General features: G+C 34.5%; 3 protein-coding genes across 3 annotated transcripts; 2 read left to right on the plus strand and 1 right to left on the minus strand.

The window, feature by feature from the left end:
• The first annotated feature begins 3,788 nt into the window (after positions 1–3,788).
• Bet1 (blocked early in transport 1) lies at positions 3,789–10,921 on the plus strand. Its single transcript, XM_071589059.1, has 5 exons — positions 3,789–3,917; positions 4,211–4,275; positions 5,561–5,661; positions 5,880–5,936; positions 9,830–10,921. The coding sequence occupies exons 2-5, from the start codon at positions 4,257–4,259 to the stop codon at positions 9,983–9,985; spliced, it is 333 nt and encodes a 110-aa protein (XP_071445160.1). The 5' UTR covers positions 3,789–3,917; positions 4,211–4,256; the 3' UTR covers positions 9,986–10,921.
• Positions 10,922–11,996: 1,075 nt separating this feature from the next.
• LOC139691288 (insulin-like growth factor-binding protein complex acid labile subunit) lies at positions 11,997–20,793 on the plus strand. Its single transcript, XM_071589047.1, has 3 exons — positions 11,997–12,061; positions 13,326–13,413; positions 18,421–20,793. The coding sequence occupies exons 1-3, from the start codon at positions 11,997–11,999 to the stop codon at positions 20,791–20,793; spliced, it is 2,526 nt and encodes an 841-aa protein (XP_071445148.1).
• On the minus strand, positions 14,919–16,114 carry LOC139691310 (uncharacterized). The gene is made up of 4 exons (XM_071589074.1): positions 15,964–16,114; positions 15,605–15,875; positions 15,287–15,525; positions 14,919–14,979 (listed from the first exon to the last, which is right to left on the minus strand). The coding sequence occupies exons 1-4, from the start codon at positions 16,013–16,015 to the stop codon at positions 14,963–14,965; spliced, it is 579 nt and encodes a 192-aa protein (XP_071445175.1). The 5' UTR covers positions 16,016–16,114; the 3' UTR covers positions 14,919–14,962.
• Positions 20,794–21,154: the final 361 nt, after the last annotated feature.

Consider the following 21,154-nt stretch of genomic DNA (forward strand, 5'->3'; position numbering starts at 1 on the left):
TTATCAGATTTTTCTAATCATTGTATTTTATTACTTATTTACCATTATACCATTGATTACCTTTATTATTTTCTCTCTTAGAAAATTTTATGGCAAAATGATTTGTGAAATTTCATTTTTCACTTAAAGTATATAGTTTCCTGCCTATCACGTAAAAGGAAATGAAAGAACATAAGAAAGAATTAGGAGGAAGGAATTACAAGGAAATAAACAAAATACCAAGTCAATAAACTAATATGGTGAAAGAAAGATGAGGCAGAAAAAGCAGTGCGTGGACATGGCAAATTTACTGAGATAGGTTGAAATGGCTGCACGGTACAAAAAAGTGACAGAACTATCAACAATTTAGCAAGAAAAATCCATTCACACTCTTAGAGAAATGACAGGAAAAATATTAATCAAAGCAGAAAATATTCTGTCAAAACAGTAGGAACATCTTGAAAACTATTAGGCAAAGACATTAGGCATGTTAGCTAATCAATAGAAAGAGAATTAAAGTTGATTAGGATAGCTTGTGCCCAGAGATACTTGAAAGCATTATAGAAAGAAAGAAATATAGCAAGATAGAGAAAGTATTAAAGGAAATTAAATCAAAAGTGGCCGGGGGTAGACATTAAATCTCTGCAGAATTACTCGGTAGTTTATGAAAACAAGGAAGGAAATATTTTTATGGTCTAATTTGTTGTAGCCCTCCCATAGACTACAACCTTGACATGGCGGAAAGACTTGTGTGTTCCGATGACCCCTAGAGTTGTGCTGGCAGGAGTAATGATAATTGCTCCTGGTAGAGTCACCCATGCCAGATAGTTCAAAGGTTAGGAGCCAGATGAAAGGTAGTTCGAATAGCGTCTGTTTATTGGTGGGGTGGCTGCAAAGGTGTCTGACCCCAGTGAGGCGGCCATTTAGTAATTGTGTCATGTTAAAAACACTATTTAGGAAGGCAATGGGAAACCACCTAAGTTATTATTCCCATGACTTTTATGATGAACAGTGTAGAGAATATGAGTCCAGGCAACTACGGGAGTTGGCCTAGTTGGCCAGGTGTAATACCAAGCAGCAGGAGAGGCAAGGCTTCCATGGTTATCATCTCACAAAACCTTGCAAAGGAAAACCGACTGCACCAGAACAGAATATGTAAAAAAGAAAACCAAATTAGTTCGAATATGTCCTTGGAATGTTAGGACAATTTTGAGGAAAGAATAATTAAAGAATATAAAGCAAGAGATGGGAAGAGGAAATGTAGATGCGAAGTGATATGGATAGATAGTGGGGAACTGAAGTGATAGTGTTAGAGTAATATATAGCGGACGGGACAAAACCCAACAAAGGGTTACCATAATATTAAAATAAAGTGGTGGGAAGAAGCGTAGTCAGCATAGAACAAACAACGGATAGAATATCACCAGTAGAGATACAAGCAGAATCAACAAACTTGGTCATTGTTCACGTATACATGCCACAGAGCAACCATAGGGAGGAAGAGGTTGATAGGATATACGATCGGTTAGAGGACATAATCACGTGTGTTCCTGTGCAGGGATTTGATAGTGATGGGGGATTGGAATGCAATGGTAGGTGTAGGAAGAGATGGTGTTGATGTGGGGGACTGCTGTTTAGGTATGAGGAATGACCATGGGGAGAAAGCAATTGAATTAAACGGGAGACAGGGGTTAGTCATCACCAACACTTGGTTTAGACATCACAAAAGGTGTAGGTATACATGAAAAATATCAGATAACTCAGAAAGGTAAGAGTTAGATTATATTATGGTTCTACACAGATTTAAGAATAGTGTGATCACTTCACACAGCTGCCCAGCAGCAGATGAGGACTCTGATCACAATTTAGTGGCTATTAACTTAAGTGCCCATTTCCAAAAGATAAGGTAGGGGTGGCAGGTCAGGAAATTGAATGGAGAGGTATTAACTGGATGGACAAGGAAGGAGTATCAGCAGACTTTTCAGAAAATCATTAACAAGGGAAAAGAGCTGAGTACTATCGAAGAAAAATAGAATATATCAAAAAAGGGATATTGAAACCTGCAAAAGAAACTATAGGAACTGCTAATGGGAAAAGGACTAGGAAACCACTGAAGAGATGATTTGAAAGATAGATAAGAGGAAATAATAGAAGAGTGTAAATACAGAGCTAGGCAGAAGAAAGTACAAACAGTTAAATAATAATTTGGGATGGGCAATAAATTAAGCAAAAGAAGCAAGACACAGTGCAAGGATATGGAAATTTTGCAGAAGAAGGATGAAATTGGTTCGCTATACAGTAAGGTTAAATCACTATCAGGAAGTAAGAAGGGAAGATTTGTGCTAAAAGTTAGATATAAGTCAGGTGAGATAAGGGTTGAAACAGAAAAGATCCAAGAGAGATGAAAGGAATATATAGAAGAACTGTATGGTAAAGAACTTAGGCCCACAAGATTAGACATAGAAAGAGAACATGATGTAGAAGAGGACAGCTTAGGTCCAGGCTTACTCGACGATAAGACAGACAGGCATTAAGGGAAATTAAATCAAGTAAGGTCATGTGGGTAGACAACATTCCTGTGGAACTACTAAAGGTTTAATAAAATGTGGAAGGAAGAGTCTGGGCTGATTTGTAGCATCTATGAGGAAGAAATCTGGCCGGAAAACTTTGTGAGATCAGTGTTATTTCCTATTCCAAAAAAGTTAAAGGCTACATTATGTGAGGACTACAGAACAATAAGTTTGATTTCCCAGGCAGTTAAAGTTGTTCTCAGGATCATCCACAAAAGGATTGACAGCAGGGCAAATGATTACCTAAGGGATAATCAGTTTGCATTTAGAAAGAGGAAAGGCATGCATGATGCCATTTCAGTAATGAAATCACTAATCAAGAGAAATAAAGAATACAATCACGACATATTTGCTTGTTTCATAGGTTTTGAATGGGCATTTGATAGAGTGAATTGGGAAACACAAAGTACATTGCTAAGGGGATCTTACCATCATACCATTGATTATACCATCAGATTAGTTAAATCTTACTAAGGGGATCGAGATGGTGAGGTGGCTAACGTACTGGCTTCCAACATACAGGGTCCGTGTTCAAATCCCGGTGGTGTTGAATATTTTTCAGAGGTATTTCGATCCCTACTTAATGTGCTTTGTGGAGGGCACTTTTAGTGATTACGATTTAGTGATTAGCGATTTAGTGATAGCCGTCCGTCGGACGGGACGTTGAACTGCGGACTCCTTGGCGCCTTTCGTTAATAATAGGCTGATGCCGACGCTGGGTTTTTCCCGACCCTTCATCCTTTTCTATAGATCCCCTATGGCGCAAATGACCTCAGCTGTCGGTCGCCTCTCCTAAATACTACTACTACCAGTCACAATACTTATTGTACGACCCTGCATAAATCCCACATTATAGTTAATTTAATATCTTAACCTAATAAGGTTGTTATTAATAAAATATAATAATGAATACACTCAGATGTGCACACGATATCTACCGTGGCAATCCTCTCTGCTTAGCCAAGAAGTCAATTTATGCACTCCGAATTTTTATAATGGATACATTTCTACTGTGACTAATATACCTTAAAGAATGTGTCATTGTAGAGGTTAAATTAAAGATTTTTATCCCGCAATAAGAGAGTGTGGTTGTGCATAAACTTCGTCCTTATATCCTTTAAGGTATCTTGCTAAACTTCTCTGGGAATTAAGCGAAATTAAATATTGCAGTTTTAAGCCTGTAGGCGAGACTTAAACGCCATCTGGTAATAAAAACGTGGCTCTACAAAATGAAATGAAAGTTGAAATTGACGTGGAGGGTAGGATACAGTTGTCAAGAATTAATGGTTTTCTCTAAGCAAAGGTAATATAATGAAATCTGTACAAGGATGGATGGTGTGGCGGTAGATGTTGATCTTTAAGTTATAGGTTGGTATTCATGATGTTATTTCAGGACGAAAGTCTTTGTGTACTTGCTATCGGAGTATAGTTAATTTGTTTATTGTTTATAATTCTGAAATGTGTTGTCAGTAGACAAATATTAGAGTAAAGGATACGTTTGTGTTATGTTCGAATCATATAGGAATACCTCTGTAGAAAAATGTATTTTGATTAGGTTTAGTCCTCTAACATTAACTTGAGCTTTATGTGGTCGTCGCGCAAGAATTATAAAGTGGTTAAATGACTCGCCAAATGTTGCTGAAATTGATATTTAATTACAGGATGAATGAAATTTTGTTTGGTTAACTGCACATTAAAACAGCGGTCATGAGAAGAAGCCATGGAGGTAATGTTCATTCTTTGATTTTGTGAATTATCAAGTTATTGTATTATACTGCGCTAATTAAGCCCACGTATGCATTTATTATCCCCGTTATATGTCGAGCAATTTATTAGGAATTGCATGTTGGTCGAATGTGCCGTATTCTATCACTCCATTGTTTTTAATTTGCGGCGATGTTAAGTCTACTGTTTTGAAGTTGAGAGGAATCTGACGTTTATATTTATTAAATGTATGATGGCAAAAGTATGGAAGGCCACAATCACGTTCTTGGCTTAATATGCAATGGGTGCATGATGTATAATATAGTTCATCATGCTCCCAGTAGTTGTGTAATGATATATGCCTTCAACATCGTAAATAATGTAATATAACTCGACCAGTGTTATGGAAAGGGAAATACAAGACTTCCATTTATTGGAAAGGACAAATTGAGCTTCGTTTTAACTGATAATGTTAAATAATATTTCCGAAGTCATAAAGGGTTTTTTTCACCACTATATAAGTAGAAAAGGAGGGAAAATGGAATTGGTGGGATGAACTACAGGGAAAGTTAATGCCTCCCCAGTGATCAGACACACGTTCAAAATATTTGCTCCATAAAATGCTTGAATTTTATTTTTTCCTCTAAATTCGATCCCGTTAAAAAAAATCCAATTTAATCTCACCTCTGTAGTACTTTCAAATCCTCTCGCACTCTCGCGAAGTCATAATGGTTGGAATCCTCCTTTCCCTCTACTTCAATGCCATATTGAAGTACCAAATATGAAGGATGACGTAAGATGTTTTTACATTCATTATAGAAAAATGCAACAATTTCAGAGCGTAAAAATCATTCGCCTTGACTGGGACTCGAACCCAGATCCCTCAATATCCGGTCGAGTGCTTTAGCCACTTAAGCTACCGAGGCGTCCTCTTCTTTGGAATTTTTCATTATAGAATATATAAAATCAGCATTCATTAAGTAAAGGTTATCTGTGAGATTAATTTTGGGCCAATTTTCAATTTATTTGGGGTAGTCCGATTGAGTAACATTTTCTCCCTGTGGCATGCAAAATCAATGGTGTAGAGTACAAATGTCAATCCAAAATATCCCAGGTTTGTCGTCTCGTTCAGAGGTATAAATCACTCGCTGTCATTATTATAATTGTGGTAATATAGTTGAAATAATGTTTTTGGTTGGCAAAAGTTGTATTTGAGGAAAAAATGGTAATTCCTTATATTAATAGGAGATGAAAAGAAGTTTTTCATTTTATTCTCTTAATTTAGTGTGATGGAATTGTATTTGCAGGTCATGTGTACAACCCCATTTCATCTTCAGGGGATTATGTCGAAGAAGAGAATGAAAGAATGACGGATGAGCTTAAGGGCAAAATCAGTGTCCTAAAGTCTGTAAGTGAAACTCAAACAATGCTAATCTGAGAAGGTTCTTTTTGCTAGTATTAAGGTGGCATCATATTAAAGAGAAGCATAATTTAAAATATGTTACATCATATGCCAATGTGAGTGTTTTAAACCTCCCACGTCATAATTCAGCCAGTGTTTTGGGAAAATAATTATGAAGCTTGCAGCGTGAATTACTATTACAACTAAATTTATATCTTTTACAGCTCTCCATTGACATTGGTACAGAAGTCAAGTATCAAGATAAGTTGTTGAAAGGACTGGTAAGAACATAATCAAGTACTCTGGAATATTAGCTGGGTCATGTTATTGGATATATTTCCGAATTAAAACCTTTTATGTGATGCTAACATTTGATTGATCCAGCTTGATTGAGTGCAGCCAACATGGCTGTACTCAATCAAGCTTGAGCAGTGAAATATTAGTATCTGATGAAAGGTTTTTTACACAAGTTGTATCAAAAAAATTCAGACCAGATACTCCAGGAGTAGGATGCCCTAAAGGAATCTATGAATGTACAAACCTTGCCAAACATTGGAAAATTCCTCATGATTAGTATTGGCAGCCACATATTATTGGATCTTTCCTTGATCTCCACTTATTTTTTTATTTGTATATAGTTCTATCACCTTCCATATTATTCTTGTTTTGTAGTTCTGTGGCATTTTTTATCACCCACTACAGATTTCTACCGCTATTGACTACAGCTCCAGGGACTTTCGAATAATGGGAAGCATTTGAAAGACATAGGTTTTCAGCTCCAACTGGAGCCTAATGGCATGTATTATTATTATATAAATCTAATTGCAATTAGGCAATTTTCCTGGTGGCAATGGTCAAGTCTGGTCAATGGTCACTCACACAATGCATACATACATACACAAGAAGAGCAGATATGAGACAAAATGCTCTTATATACAGTGACAGTTTAAGATTACCAACTCACCTTTACCATCGCACATGGGCTAAGTTCACATCATACCTACAACACTCCGTCCATCTCCGCATAATCATGCACTCTTCAATTTCTTATGCCTTTCAAAATCATGCACCGTTAGCACATCGTTCAATTTTGCAATTCAACTTCTCATGCCATCCACATCACATACAAACATCTTTTTAATAAGTACATTAGTATAATAATCTCTGATCAATGAAGTTTATCAACCATTGGCCTCTTTACACTTATTTTTAAAACTCTTAAAATTGGATGGAAAGAGCTCAAACGAACCTCCAGGCTGCTGGTTCCATTCATCAATAGTTCTCTTTAAAAAAGAATATTTTTTCTAATTTGTGTTTTGCATTCTTATTTTTATTGTAAAACTATGGTCGTTTTTTCCCATAAAGTTTGGTTTTTCTATCTCTTTCCATAAATCCTCCCACAGTTCGTCATTTTTAACAATTCTATACATCACGCCTAACGTGCTCGTTATTTCTTCTATTTTTCAAACTCCCATTTCAGTGCATCCAACATTTCAGTGATACCATCTGATCTTTTGTAACATTCAAGTGCATATCTTGCTGCCTTTCTATGAACTTTTTCTATCTTTTTAGTATATCCCACATCATTTGGATCCCATATTATTTACTAGTGTTCTAGGATAGAGCTAACCAGTACCTTAAATGCTTTTTCTTATGCATACACATAGCCCCACACTCCACCACTGCATGCACCAGTGTGTCACATCCTAACCAGATCTGTCCTGATTGTTATAGCAGCTGGGATAGGATGAAATTGGTTGAAGCTTAGCAAAAAGGCAAGATAGTCAACTGTGAAGAGCGGGTACATAAAATAATATTCCAATCTCATTCCGCCAACTCGTAGGTTATGCAACTTCCCCTCCCTCTGCCCACTCCTTGTGACCTCTACCTCCAACTTGGGCTGTGTCATTCATTCTTGTTTCTGCAATGCAGGGGAGAGAGAGAAACCCCCCAGTCTTGGCAAAGGTTATAGTCTTTTCGAAGTTTGTTGTAGAGCATGGATTATTTTCACAAATTATTTTAATGACATTACAAATGTTTTGCCATCTTGTTAATAATTTTCTTTGTGTGATGTAGCATCTTCAGTACTCACTTGTTACTTGTACATCGCTTGATTCAGAAAGGATATTGACACTGAGTTCAAGAAAATAATCCCCAATATGCTTCATTAATTTTCTCATAATAGCCTTCAAACTGGTGGGATCTATTTCATGACCTCCACATGCCAACCCAGTAACTATGACCTGCTCAGTATCCCATTTGAATGGCAGTGTAGTGTTCCTTAGTCCTGGTTTTTATTGTACCCATCTTCCAGATATATACCTTGTTACATGGTTTGTGAATTCCAGCTCCAATTTCTCCCAACTGTCAATGCTTAGTATAATATTTTGAATTAGATTTTTGGTCTTTATAGCTGTAGTACTTGTCAGATTTTTCCAGGATTCTGACTACCAAGTTTGTTTCTTGTTTTATGTAGGACAGAAAGTCTTTCATTAAGTTTGAAGTCTTTTAAGGCAATTTCCAGACTAAAATACTATCAAAAAGAATAATATGGGAGGGGATGTATATATATGTGCATTAAAACAATTTGATCTGAGCTCGAGAACAGAGGGTCGCCCATACTATTCATTAGAAAGTGCCATGAACTGCCCTTCCTTACCCCCAGAAAACTATATAAAGTAAACTGAGTTGTACAGAACAATACTTCAACCCTAAAAAACTCTCCAGCAGGAGAGATGAAACATTGGTTTAAAAAAAAGACATTGTGGAATGATTCCAAAGACTCATTCCCATAGCAAGAGGCTTTCATAGTTTACCTAGAATTGCAACTTAGGTTTGTAAATCCCCAGGACATTCCAATTATTGCCAATCTTGCACTTTTAGTGATGATTGTATGGTTCCTGTAGCTATATCTGTAAAGTCTTCTTTGTCATCATGATAGGGTAATACAATAAATAAGCCAAAGGTGGCCAAGCAATAGCCCATGAATGGCATGTAGCCCCTACAAAATTTTAAAAGTTGTCGTTATTTTAGTAACAGAATTGAAAAAAGCAGTAGATTGCAATCACATATTTTATTTCCTATAAACCATGCAACTGCTTATTGTAGTAGTTGTTTTTCACTCTTCAGTATGAATTCACACATGATATCTTTGGGCTTGACTATGATGCAAATGTATCATGGACCCTAACGCTATTCTACTGAGTACACACATCAGAATCAAGTGCAATAAACAAATACTGTAATTGCAACTCCACAATATAGCATCTTCGTTTCCTGAAATAATTCTATGAATGCTTATCTTTTTCTAACAGATCAACCTGTGCTGATGTACCTCCCTTCCCTGTAACAATTTCATTACTTAAACTTATTTGTGGATGAACCATTAAAACTGAATATTAATTGAGAGCAATGGCATTATTCTCGGGGTGTCACCTCCTTTCAAAAAGTATTCTTTGTGCAAAAGAGAAGTATAAGGTACACAGCAATAACATTTGCATGGAAATTGTAAATCTAATTTTAACAGTTAAAAATTGATCACTCCTTTGTGTATATTTATTATTCAAGGTTAACAGGAACTAATATACCACCAATTTTCAAAGAGGTGGGCATGACTCTCCCCAGACAGTGGATGTTAATATGTTTTACCATTATATTGCTCTATTTAATAAGTCTTTCATGAAACCATAAGTATTTTAAGCATGAAAAATCCTGCTACAAGGGTTGCTTTTAAAAATAAGCTATTGTGCAAAAGCTATGACTGAATAAAAGACTTTCTAGAAGTCTTCTAGACTGAAATAACTTAGTGGAATATCCTTATTAGTTGTCCCCTGCCAGTAATTGACTTGTCCTTAATTTATTTCACTTCTGTAAAATATTTTGACCAATGAAATTATTATTATTAAAGAAGGTTCCATGATTTTGAATTAAGTTTTATAGGAGGAGGAAGGCCAAAGTGTGGTCTAAATCTTTTTACTAATGCTCTGGGTGGTTTCTTAGCATTACTTTTTTTATTACATGCATCTTAAATGAAATAAAAAAGTTTGCATTGATGTATCTTATTTCATATCATACAGGCACATACTTGATATTTATGTAAGAGTAAAGTACACTTATGTGCTTGCACTAGGGTATTACATCATTTAATCATGTCATGATTCATCTTTTTTAACAGGATGATGACTTTGACAAAGGTCAAGGTGTTCTTGGGAAGACCATGAACCATGTTTTGAGGCTGTCCAGAGGAAGTCATAACTATTATTTATTGTATCTGTTATTATTTTCATTCTTGGTGTTCATTATATTATGGATTGGAATTAAATTTAAATGATTAACTAAAATTAACTATTGTCATTTTATACCCATTATATATACATAGAATATATCAATTTTTGCTGAAGTAGATTTTTACATTGAGCATTTATCACAGCCGTGAAGTTACATGCTATGAACATTTAATCATTAGTGTGTGGGAAATATTTTTTGTATTGGTAATGTTATATTTTTTGATAACATGTTTCTAGTGTTTTATTAAAAAGCTTCAAAGGTATTTTTTTTAACTTTATATGTATATAGCCCTTTCTTATGGATTCAATTTGATGTTGAGTTTAATGAAACAATATGGTAAAACAACCTTATAACTGGCTAATGCAGTGAGACATGAAGACATTTACTTTTGTAAGATCTTGCTCTGTTTCAGTGCATATGCTTGAATTGGGTGGGTACGGGTGTATCAAAATATAATGCGTACACGTCAAAACAGCGAAGTTGTTTGTTAGCTTTTCAATAATTGCTTTATTCTGGGCATACTTATATCATAACTTTCAGTAGCTAAGTACACAAATGTTTGTTACAAATTATTATAGTCTTCAATGTCAGTAACTTAACATAAAGGATTTTATAAATAAAATATAATACAGATGAAAATTTACTTGAACCAAGTGTCGTCTGTTTACTAATTCTCTCGAGATGGCAGAAATCAATGGTGTGTGTCCTCTTCAATGACAGGAAGTGCATTCACTTTGAAGAATACTTCTCAAGTTCTTTTTTGATATTTTCAATGATGCTGCTGCAATTAAAAGCATTTTTGTGACTATAGTTTGTGGCCAAAGAGGTGAGTGGAGAGTTATGTGAAAATTTTTCCTTTTGAAAGGAAGGCTCATGTCCAATTAAATGAACTGCTAGGTGTTGAAAGTGCTTGTTTTCAAGGAATGAAATTTTACACTTGGAATGTATGCCTTGAATTCATACATTTTTGTTGGAATAAATGAGTGAAAACCAAATAGTTCACTGCTGTTTTGATCAAGAACATAATTTGTGCCCATATGCATTATTGAGAAAATAATATTTTTTTAAGGAGAGAATGGGAGAATATCTGATAAAATTCAATCCTAAATGATCGTGTATGGATTTGCCTTCCAACAAAATGGTTGTCCTGATACACCAGAGGAGTGGGGAAAAGTAGTCCAATTCTTACTTAAACTAAAAATGGGATCTCAATTATAACAGTAATGAAAGCACTTAGATTTAGTTCATTATGAAAACCGGAATGTGTGGAGTCACTTTTACACCCCTGTCAGGATCAATAACAATGCATTTAATTTTAGGTGATCACAGCATATTCTGTACTCATTCCACTCTTGCATATATCATTTAAAATGAAAATTATAAGAGAAAATATATTTTTTTATCAAAGGTATATGTCCTAATAATTATTCATTCAATAGAATATAAACTTAGGAGAACATTAGCCCCACACATGGTCATTTAGTGAGAGTCTATCTCATAGCTATCCCTACTTATCATATGTTAATGTTTTACAACGGTGTTCATTTATTCTAATGCCAGCACCCATTGGTAAATATGAAATAACAAACACGTGAAAATACATGCAAAATAAAAGAGGACCACAATGAGCATTTAGAGTGAAAAAACTGTTTTGTCAGTTATCTTTTCATAAAAATGACTGTGAGCTATGCAACTTAAAAAAATAGCATTTCCCAGAAGACGATGGGAATGAATCTGTGAAAAAACTATTCATTACAAGGTGAGCTTAAGATATCCCAAGTAAAATGGAATGCTGGTGAAGATAGAAATGGTATTTTTATTTTGAAAGTTTATTGGCTGTTTTTTTATGATAGGTCTAGGAATTGGATTCTACTACAACATTATTGCTTGGATTTGGTCAGGGTCATTTTAAGAATAGGTAAGGTTATTTTTGGCTGTGTTGTGTTTCTTTTTGCATTTTATTAACAAGTAGCTCATTTGATTTACATCATCTCACTAGAAATGATGTTAATAGCATGAAGTTTTTTGCTGTGAGATTTTTTTCAGTGAGTAATATGGAGTCTGTGGAGCAAAGAAAGGAAGCTGTAGATTTTGTTTGGAATTATAAAGAAGTGAAACTGTATTATATAAATATTATATGTATTGTATTAAATATGTAATAGGTATAATCGCATCTATGCTAGTGCGTTTTCTTAGGCAGCAAGGTCATGTTTGTATAGAGCTTTTATTATTATGGTTAAGTCTAAGAAATTGAAGGAGTTGTGTTAGACTTTAACTCATGTTTGTGTGCAGTGAATTATGTTCAATTATCTGTAGCTTACAGCTGAGCATGATAACCAGTAGATTTTTTTTCATCAAGCCTTCATTAGAGAGGGAAAAAAATGATTTCCCAAGTTTTCCATATATTTTTTGGCAAGAGAGGGGAGGTCCTGCCCTTCTGGTGGTTTGAATATTTTGTTATTGAATGTAAAATATTTTTCCCTGTGGTTTTCTAGTGCATATGAATGATTATCTCAAGGGGCATATTCATTTTTAATTACACATCTTTCACGTAATGTGCGACTTCAAGAATGAGGGTGCCACTAAATACATTAGAAAAGTTTTTAGTTACTGTGGATGATGAGATGCTTAATTTTTTCAGACAGTGTGATAGAAAGTTCTATTTTGTTTGACTTTGTAATTGGTGATTTTGTCAGAAAATATGATTTAATTTTAAGGCAAGTTTTTTGTTCAGGGGAATGTCTAAATGTACCACCCTGTTTTGTATACCCTCTTTGTGTAACTTAAGTGTTAAAGAAGAATGGGCAAGAACAAATGAATGGATTGAATAACCAAGAAAGAGGTTGTATGAAGGGTAGGAGAAGAAATAAGGATGAACACTATGACAAAAAGAAAGGATTATATCATTGAATGCATTTGGAGACATGATAGCCTGATGAAGGCACTGTCAAGTGAACAGGGAAAACCACAGATGAAAACACTGGATGAGATACAGAGAACAAATAATTACAAGCAGTAAAGAAATATATAGTCATGGCAAGTATTCCAATAGAAGAGTCAAATCAGTCATCATATTGATTATCCCATTTTGACAAGTTTGAAGAATATTCAAAATATATTTATTTAGAAGCAAATACTGAATATGTTGCAGCATATCAATGTAATCTCATTTCATGAATCATTTTAACAGATTAAATGGGGCATATCTTTTAGGGTTAATGTTTACTCATAACTTTAGAATGAATTACCAGTTTTAGTAATTACATATGCACAATGTGTAGGATGTTTTTTTTATCTGAAAAACATTTCAAAGGAGTTATGTCACCACTAAAATTAATTTTATTGTATTCATCCATGAGGTAAAGTTGTTGGAACATTTTTAGCCAATGGCAGCTATTGATTATACCTTGGGAGTTACCTGGGACATTGAACATTTCTATTCCATATCATGCATCATCTCACATATTAAGTGTACATCAAATCTATTTTGGTTTGATAATTTAACTTACTTAATATTTGTTAACTCTTCTGATATTTTTAACAATTTTGTATGACTATTGGTCAGCTTAATAGTACAGGAACATGTAGAATTTTCCTTTGAGGGAGAGCTCTCCTTTTTTTCATGAATGGACTGTTTGCAATTTGGAGCTGTCACCAGATCTTTCTCAATTAGCACTTCCATTACATCTATTGAAAAAATGAAATAAAATGACGATGCTTCAACTAGAATTTACATTCATTAAGTACTGTTGATGTTCCTAAGTTTTCAAAAATTTTATTGCACATACAATATTCTTTTAGCTGGGAGAAACATTGAAACATGGTTGCTTTTTCAACTGGGAAATTTTGAGATGTGAAGAGAATTTTCAGTGTCATTAGATGCCAGTAATTTTTAAGAGATCTTTACACAAATTGAGTAGTTTCAGCTGCGATGTGGTGGAATTCTAACATAATGAGAAAGAGATCGCCTGGAGATGATGTAAAACATTGAAACCAGGTTATGGCTATTTAACTTATCTTGTGGAAAATTGTAACTATATTTTCTTATAAGATCTTTACAGTGCTTCTAGTACTTGAACCCATACTTCTTTTGTATAAATTTAACAGTGGCTCGGCTAAAGTGCCTGCTCTTCAAGTTCAGATTATAAAGGTCCTTGCCACTTATTCAAATAGTGTGCCAGAACACAGTTATATTTATTTTTCTTGCTCAACCTTACCAATGATATAATAAATATTGCATCAATTTCTAATTAAAAAATATTGTTTGCTACAAAAAAAGACTCCTCTAATGACTACAAGGTTTTTTGGTGACTCCAGCGTGATTTCATATCTTTTACTGACAGCTCCAACTACATTTCAGTTGGCATATATAGGTCCAAAGTTACCCAAAAATTTCAAGGCCCAAAGACTCCTTGAATGTTCTGACTTAAAAGACAAATTTTCCAGGGAAACTGATCATTGTGGAAACAACCCAAATACGTTGAAGTTTAAGTAATCATTGAAATTGCAGCCTTTTGGGTAGATCACTCAAGTGTTAACTCTGGGTTCTAACTTCCAGGTGATGTCTTTGGAGAATTTCATCTAAAATTCAGTCTTGGCTGCACAGGGAATGGGGCTGCTGCCTATACCCTAAATATGTGAAATTCAATTTCTTAAGGTGAGGGTCTCTACGCTTACTTAACAGAACCAAGTATCACGTTTGTATGTATAATAATTTAGTAATGTTATAATTTAAGGTTATAAGGTAATGTAACATGAGAAAGGCCTTAAGTGTACACCTGCTTAATATATGGTATAAGGTTTAAGATGCAACTTTTAGTCCATGGGTCCATTGAAAATCTACATTGATGAGAATACTACTGTCAAAATTAATATGTACTTAAAAAGCAGTGACACATTTATTCCAAACATTTAATAAAGACCGAAACAATTTTTGGGAAATGGTTTAGAATATTTCCCACATCCATTTTTTCAAAGCCTCTATAAAAAAAATCCCTTTTATATGTATTAGTCATCTTGCTTATCTAAATGTTTCTCCTGCAATGGAAAAGAACATTTTACATATTATAAATTGATAAGAAAGTTCAAAAAATTTAAATAACAATAAGTGAAACCATTTCTAAAATTAGATAAAAACTTGTATGAGGGTTTTAGTTACATTCAAACTCAAATACCTCTTCTTCAGGTAGAAATATGTAATGAGTCAACATAAGAACTAGCAACTGAATGATTAACATTTGAGTCTTAACATAAGACATAAACTTTTTGAAATTTTGTCATTTAAAGATGTGAACTTAAACAAATGCTGGTAGCATGAGTTGAAAAAATGAATGTACGAGAATACCTCCATTTTCTGTCGAAAATAAAGTTTGCTGGTCTTCTTTTGGAATCGGTGCATCATATTCAATAGCAATTTTTGATTGGCATATTAATTCTTCCGCATCACTCCAACTATTGTCCGTAACTTCATCCTTATTTAATGTGGTTATAATGTTACTATTTCCCTTATTGCACGCTTTACTTTTGAATTCGTCAACGATTTTGTTGATACTGCTGGCAGTTTGAGAGACTTCTTGAATAGGGCTATAAATTTTAATTAAATGCCATTGTTAATATTCCAACTGTATTTTTCCATTTACATAAATGAAATAAGAAAGGCTACCATGTAATGCGGAAAGAATTTTCTTCACTTTTTATATTAGTCTCATTATCGCCACTCTCTTCATCAACCACAACATTGTCATAGTTTTCTCGCAAGGGAAGAGGTTGACTTTGACTAATTATTTTTCTTCCTTCATATAATACCATTCTTGAACCTTTGCACTTCTTCACGCTAGGTGCATATTGGTCCACATCGTTTTCAATGTACTTTGCCTGAGGTTTATATTTTGTTGATAACGCGGATATAAAATTACTCTTCGTATCACCATCCCCTACAAAGAATAAGAATATCCATCACTATGCCGCAGAATAAAGTCAAAATAGAAAATAATGTTATTACTTGTGGTATTGTATCATTACCTATAATACTTTTAGCCCCCTTTGCCCTCGCTTTTGAACGAGTTTCCGCCATAACTTTCTGTCAAGCAGGTCCACCAACCACGGCGATAGAATAAGCATAAAGCTGACAGTCGAGTAGCGCATTACATCCAACGAGCGAGTGCCAAAAAACTGGAGCCTAGTCTTAGAAAAGAAGATTGCTTATGAAGGCAACATTGTCGTATATTCTGCAGAAGGGATGAATCACAGAAAAGTTCTCAGTTACCAGCATGGCAAAATTTTTTTCCGCCATCAATAACGAGAGTCAAATAAATAGTTTAGTTGAAAAGTTATTTATTATTTCAATATAGTATATTCTGCACGGCAGTGGCAAATGGTCTGGCATTTGCCTGAAGTGAAAGGAAACCTGGAAAAACCTTCACAGGCCAGCGTAGGTTTTGATCTTAAAACAAAGTACATTTCATAAGGTTCAAATGTACAAACAAACTATTGGTGTAAAACATGATGGAATTATTTTTATAGTTGAAAAATGCCTTTGTGCATATGTACTTGATTAAAAGTCTATCTCATTCATGTGACCAACTAGCTACTAATTAAAAAGGCCCCTCCTGCCCACTATTCACCAAACTATTTTTAAAGGTCCTCCTACCTACTTAGTAGTTTCGAATTGTGTAATTTCACGGTGTTGCCTGTGGTTGCACAGAAATTCAAAACCACTCACCAAAATTCTCACAACAATGTATTCATTCAGATAAGCTTTTTTGTATTTAGCGTTTTTCCAGGTTAATTTAATTGAAATATCTGCAAACACATCCTTGGGGATCCCTATTCGTGTTCCTCAATTTTTGTGATTTTCTTTGATTTATTTTTTTACATGAATTTATTCATTCACATGGTCTCTTAATCATTCTCTAATTCTACCTATTATCCATATTATTGCAATTTTTGACAATATGTTTCCACTTGCCGATGCATATCCTCTTAAGGGGACTAATGCGTAATTTGCTCTCGTTCACAATGTGCCCGTAATTTGGCTTCCAACTGGATCGACAAACAATATTAATATTGTAGTTCCTTTGTTTATATCTTTTCAATACTTCTGTGTGGTGTGTTTAGATCATAATGCTTTCCAAAATGTTCTATCCTGTTTCATTCATTATTTTTATCTATCGACTAAAAAATACAAATAGATCTTACATTTGTGAAGATCCATATACCTCTTCGTGCAGATAGATTTCGATAATAATGCATAAGTATGGAAACCTGTTTATTTACTCTAAAGAGCGAATTAAAAAAATATTTTGTTAATATCCGCAGTCAACAAAATCAGTTCAACCAAGATTAATTTTAGTTAGGAATTTGATCTTCATGGTGTACTTTGATAAATTAATTAGCAACCACTGGCGTAAATTGTCGTATACCTGTATGTACCATATGTATATCCTTTATATATGTTTTGAATGTCCTATAAATATGAATGCCCTTTCACACGTGTACAAGGTGTGTTAAACAAACATGGGAATTTGAGTAAATAGGAAAGAATTTTATTTATTCATCCTTATCAACCTTATCCCCTTTGCAGTAATTCCCATTAGGTGTCAAATAAGATTTTTCCAACCCTCAAGTGGATTGTGGTGCTCCGAAATTAGATTTTTGTATATTCACTTGCATATATTGACTCTTGTCACTCTAATATTCCCTTATACTTTTCCCAATGAAACTTTTAAGAGTTAAGCATTAGGCATTTAGTCCACTGGAATTAATTTTTAATGGATTGGTAAAAATGTATTGAACGTGGTTGCTGTAATAATTCCCTATTCACTTTTTAATAATTTGTATTGGCCCATTACTAGTGGTACTTTACCACATCGTGCATGAGGCATCATTGGTGACATGATCGATCTTATCGGATGCTTTCGTGGCATCTGAAATGCATCCCGTCACTGTCGCCGCAGATTCCGTTTGACCATGTTAATTCCGGGTGCTTTTACGAAATAATTACTTATGCGAACTTCGGAGCTCATTCGAAGAATAGCCTCGGGCTACTAATTAGTTACGGAATAATCTAGCAGGCCCGTACATGATGGATTCCTCAAGCAAATAGCGACGGGTGTCATCATCAGAGTATAGCTACCTAATCTCTTCCTTCGTGCGAAGCACATTGGTATCTAATCTGCTTATATATAAAACTTGATAGATGCCCAGTAGAGTCAATAAGCTGATAGACCAGAGGCACAAGGTATTAAGGAACTTAATGCTTGAAATTCTAGAAACTGTTCTACTCATTAAGTAGCCACTAAGTTGTTTCAATTTTTTAAAATTTCAGGTTGAGACTCCTTTGCAATGGCATCAAATATTAATTTTTATGGCAAATTTCAGACACACGCCATATTGATACTATTTCCTCTACTGGCATCAACCTATGGGCAAAATATAGACTTTTTGTGTTTGCCTGAATGCCATTGCAATTTAACTCAGCATGGTATTGAATGCAGGGGTGCTGGATATACTTCGGTACCTCAGAACATCCCAAGTGAAACTGAATCCCTCGACTTGTCTGAAAATCCTTTGTTTGAGCTGAGTGATTTTCCACAGCTGGAAAAACTCAAGGCATTGTACATTACCAACTTAGCATTGACTACATTAAGTAGTGGAGCATTTAAAGCTCTGAGATCTCTACAGTTTTTGGATCTATCATTTAATGTTTTGAAAAGCATTCCTAGAGACTTGGGAGCCCCTTCTCTAGAGGCACTGATATTGTTGGGAAATGCACAGCTTGACTTTTTGAATGAGACGGGACCCATTTTTAGCTCCTCAACACTTAAAACTTTGGATCTGTCCCATTGCTTCTTAACAAATCTACCACATGATGCATTTTCTTCTCTTCCGTCTTTGAAGCATTTGAGCTTGCATAACAATCTTCTTATGAAATTGCCTCCAAACATTTTCAAACCACTTAAATTCTTAACATCTTTAGATTTAAGCGATAACATTCTTTCTGTTCCAAAAGGGACATTCCAGCATAATCAGTTCCTTTTGAATCTTAATGTTAGTTATAACCCATTGTATAGTAAGGCAGAAGATCCACTTATTGAGATTCAAAATGATCAAACACCTAAACTAAATGACACAGTAAATGTTGCACTTTTAATTTCACCATCAATTGAGATTCTTGACCTTTCCATGTGCATGTTAACATCTTTATATGCCAAGTCTTTGGCTTATCTTCCAAAACTTCGACATTTGTATATTATAAACAATAAATTAAAACATATTGATCCCACAGCATTTAAAGACCTTTTTAACCTTGAAATATTACACATTAGTTGGGTAAAAGGAGTGAGAGTATTTGGTGATATATTCAAAAATAATGAGAAATTGACATCCTTAAAATGTCCAACTTGCTTTACAATGAATACTAAACTAACTTCAACCTCAATTTCCGATTTAGATTGTAGTTCTCTATATGGCAAAAGTGTGTTACATTTAAGCTCAAATGCTTCTTCCTGGGTTACATTTAGACTTTCGGGATTAGATTTTCTGATGTACTCTGGTCATAGTGATTTGACAAATTTACCTTCATTAAGCATTTTCAGAATTGGAAGTGTTGACCTCTATGAAGTGAGTGAGAGAATTTTTACCGAAAATCCACTGCTGAGGATTGTTGACTTCTCACACAATAGGCTGAGGACTATCCCAAGGAGAATTTTTTCTTCTAATGTCAACATTACTGAAATCATTCTTGCAGGTAATAATTTAGGAGTTTCTCTGAGTGGAGGACCCATCTTTACTCCATGTGCAGCAGTTCATTTAGACTTAAGTAAAAACCTTTATAGGTTAATAGAGAAGAATTACTTTTCTGGCCTTGAGTCACTGGTTACCCTTAACCTCTCCATGAATCCTCTTTTTGGTTGGGAGGAAGGTGCATTTTCAGAACTGTATAGCTTAGAAGTCCTAGACCTGTCTCAAACACATTTATTACACTTACATCCAGACTCATTTATCACCAACATGGCTACAAAACACCTTTTACATTTACCAAGTCAATTAATGCCAAAAAATTCATCACTACCTATGAGTAACTATTCCTTTCATTTGCTGCACATAAAAACTCTCAAAGTATTAGATCTTTCAAACAGCAAAATATTTTATCTTCCAAACAGTACATTCTCAGGCACCCCTTCCCTTGAGAAACTAGTGTTATCCAACAACAAACTTAGAGCCTTTGATTTAAATATATTAAACTTGTATTTACCTAATTTGACTTACCTTGACTTGACAAACAACCCATGGAGGTGCGACTGTAGCCTTGCACAATTAAGGGATTTCAGGGAGAAAAGAAACATGGAGCCTCATTATAATTTGGTTATTTGCGATAAACCAGAAAGCTTGCACGGTCACTCTTGGGATGCCATTATTGATTGTGCCAATTTTACCACAGATGTGCTCCCAAAAATAGTGCATAAAAATACTGAGGCTTCAACAAGAAAATATACACAGACTCAAGTGATAAAAACTGAAAAGAGCAGAGAAGATGGGAATAGTTATAATTTCCCTAGTAATGCATATAATGAGGGACATGATAGCGGTAAATATCATGCAAATGGAGGTTCTCATCTTCCTACTGAAAATGGCAGTGAGAAAGAACATAGTGATTTCTTTGTTTCTCAAGAATTTTCAGCATCAAATCCAAAGAAGAGCTTCTTCACCAGCGTATCAGGAGGAGTTTTAATGGGTTTCATTAGTATGTCAGTTGTTCTCAGCATTGGATATTTCCTTTACACCATATTTGTTAAGAGGATATATGTACACCTTCAAGAAGATCATAATGCATTGGAGTTGGACCTTTAAAAATAAGAAAGTAGCTCAATCACTTAACTTCTTTCTAAATTAAGTGCACATTTGAATATCATCACACCCGCATTATGTTGGGCAATTAAGTGTGTGATATGGGTACAGAGAGATTACAAAAAGTTTAAATTCAAGGAAACTTTGTAAATGCAAAGCACATTATTTTTTAAGGTATTAGACTGTAAAAAAATTAATTCTGCATTTGTCTTCTCCAGCAAATGTAAGAACTCCTAATCAACTGAAAACATACAACATTGGATGTTCATTTAGAATACTGATAGGAAAGTGAATACATATTATGCAGTATTAGGGGATGCCTAACAAGGGTCATTCATTTGAATGGATTTTAACTTGGCTGGTT

The sequence above is a fragment of the Hetaerina americana genome, unplaced genomic scaffold (genome assembly GCF_022747635.1).
Source record: "Hetaerina americana unplaced genomic scaffold, ioHetAmer1.1.p SCAF_32, whole genome shotgun sequence".
In the NCBI taxonomy this organism is placed as follows: domain Eukaryota; kingdom Metazoa; phylum Arthropoda; class Insecta; order Odonata; family Calopterygidae; genus Hetaerina; species Hetaerina americana.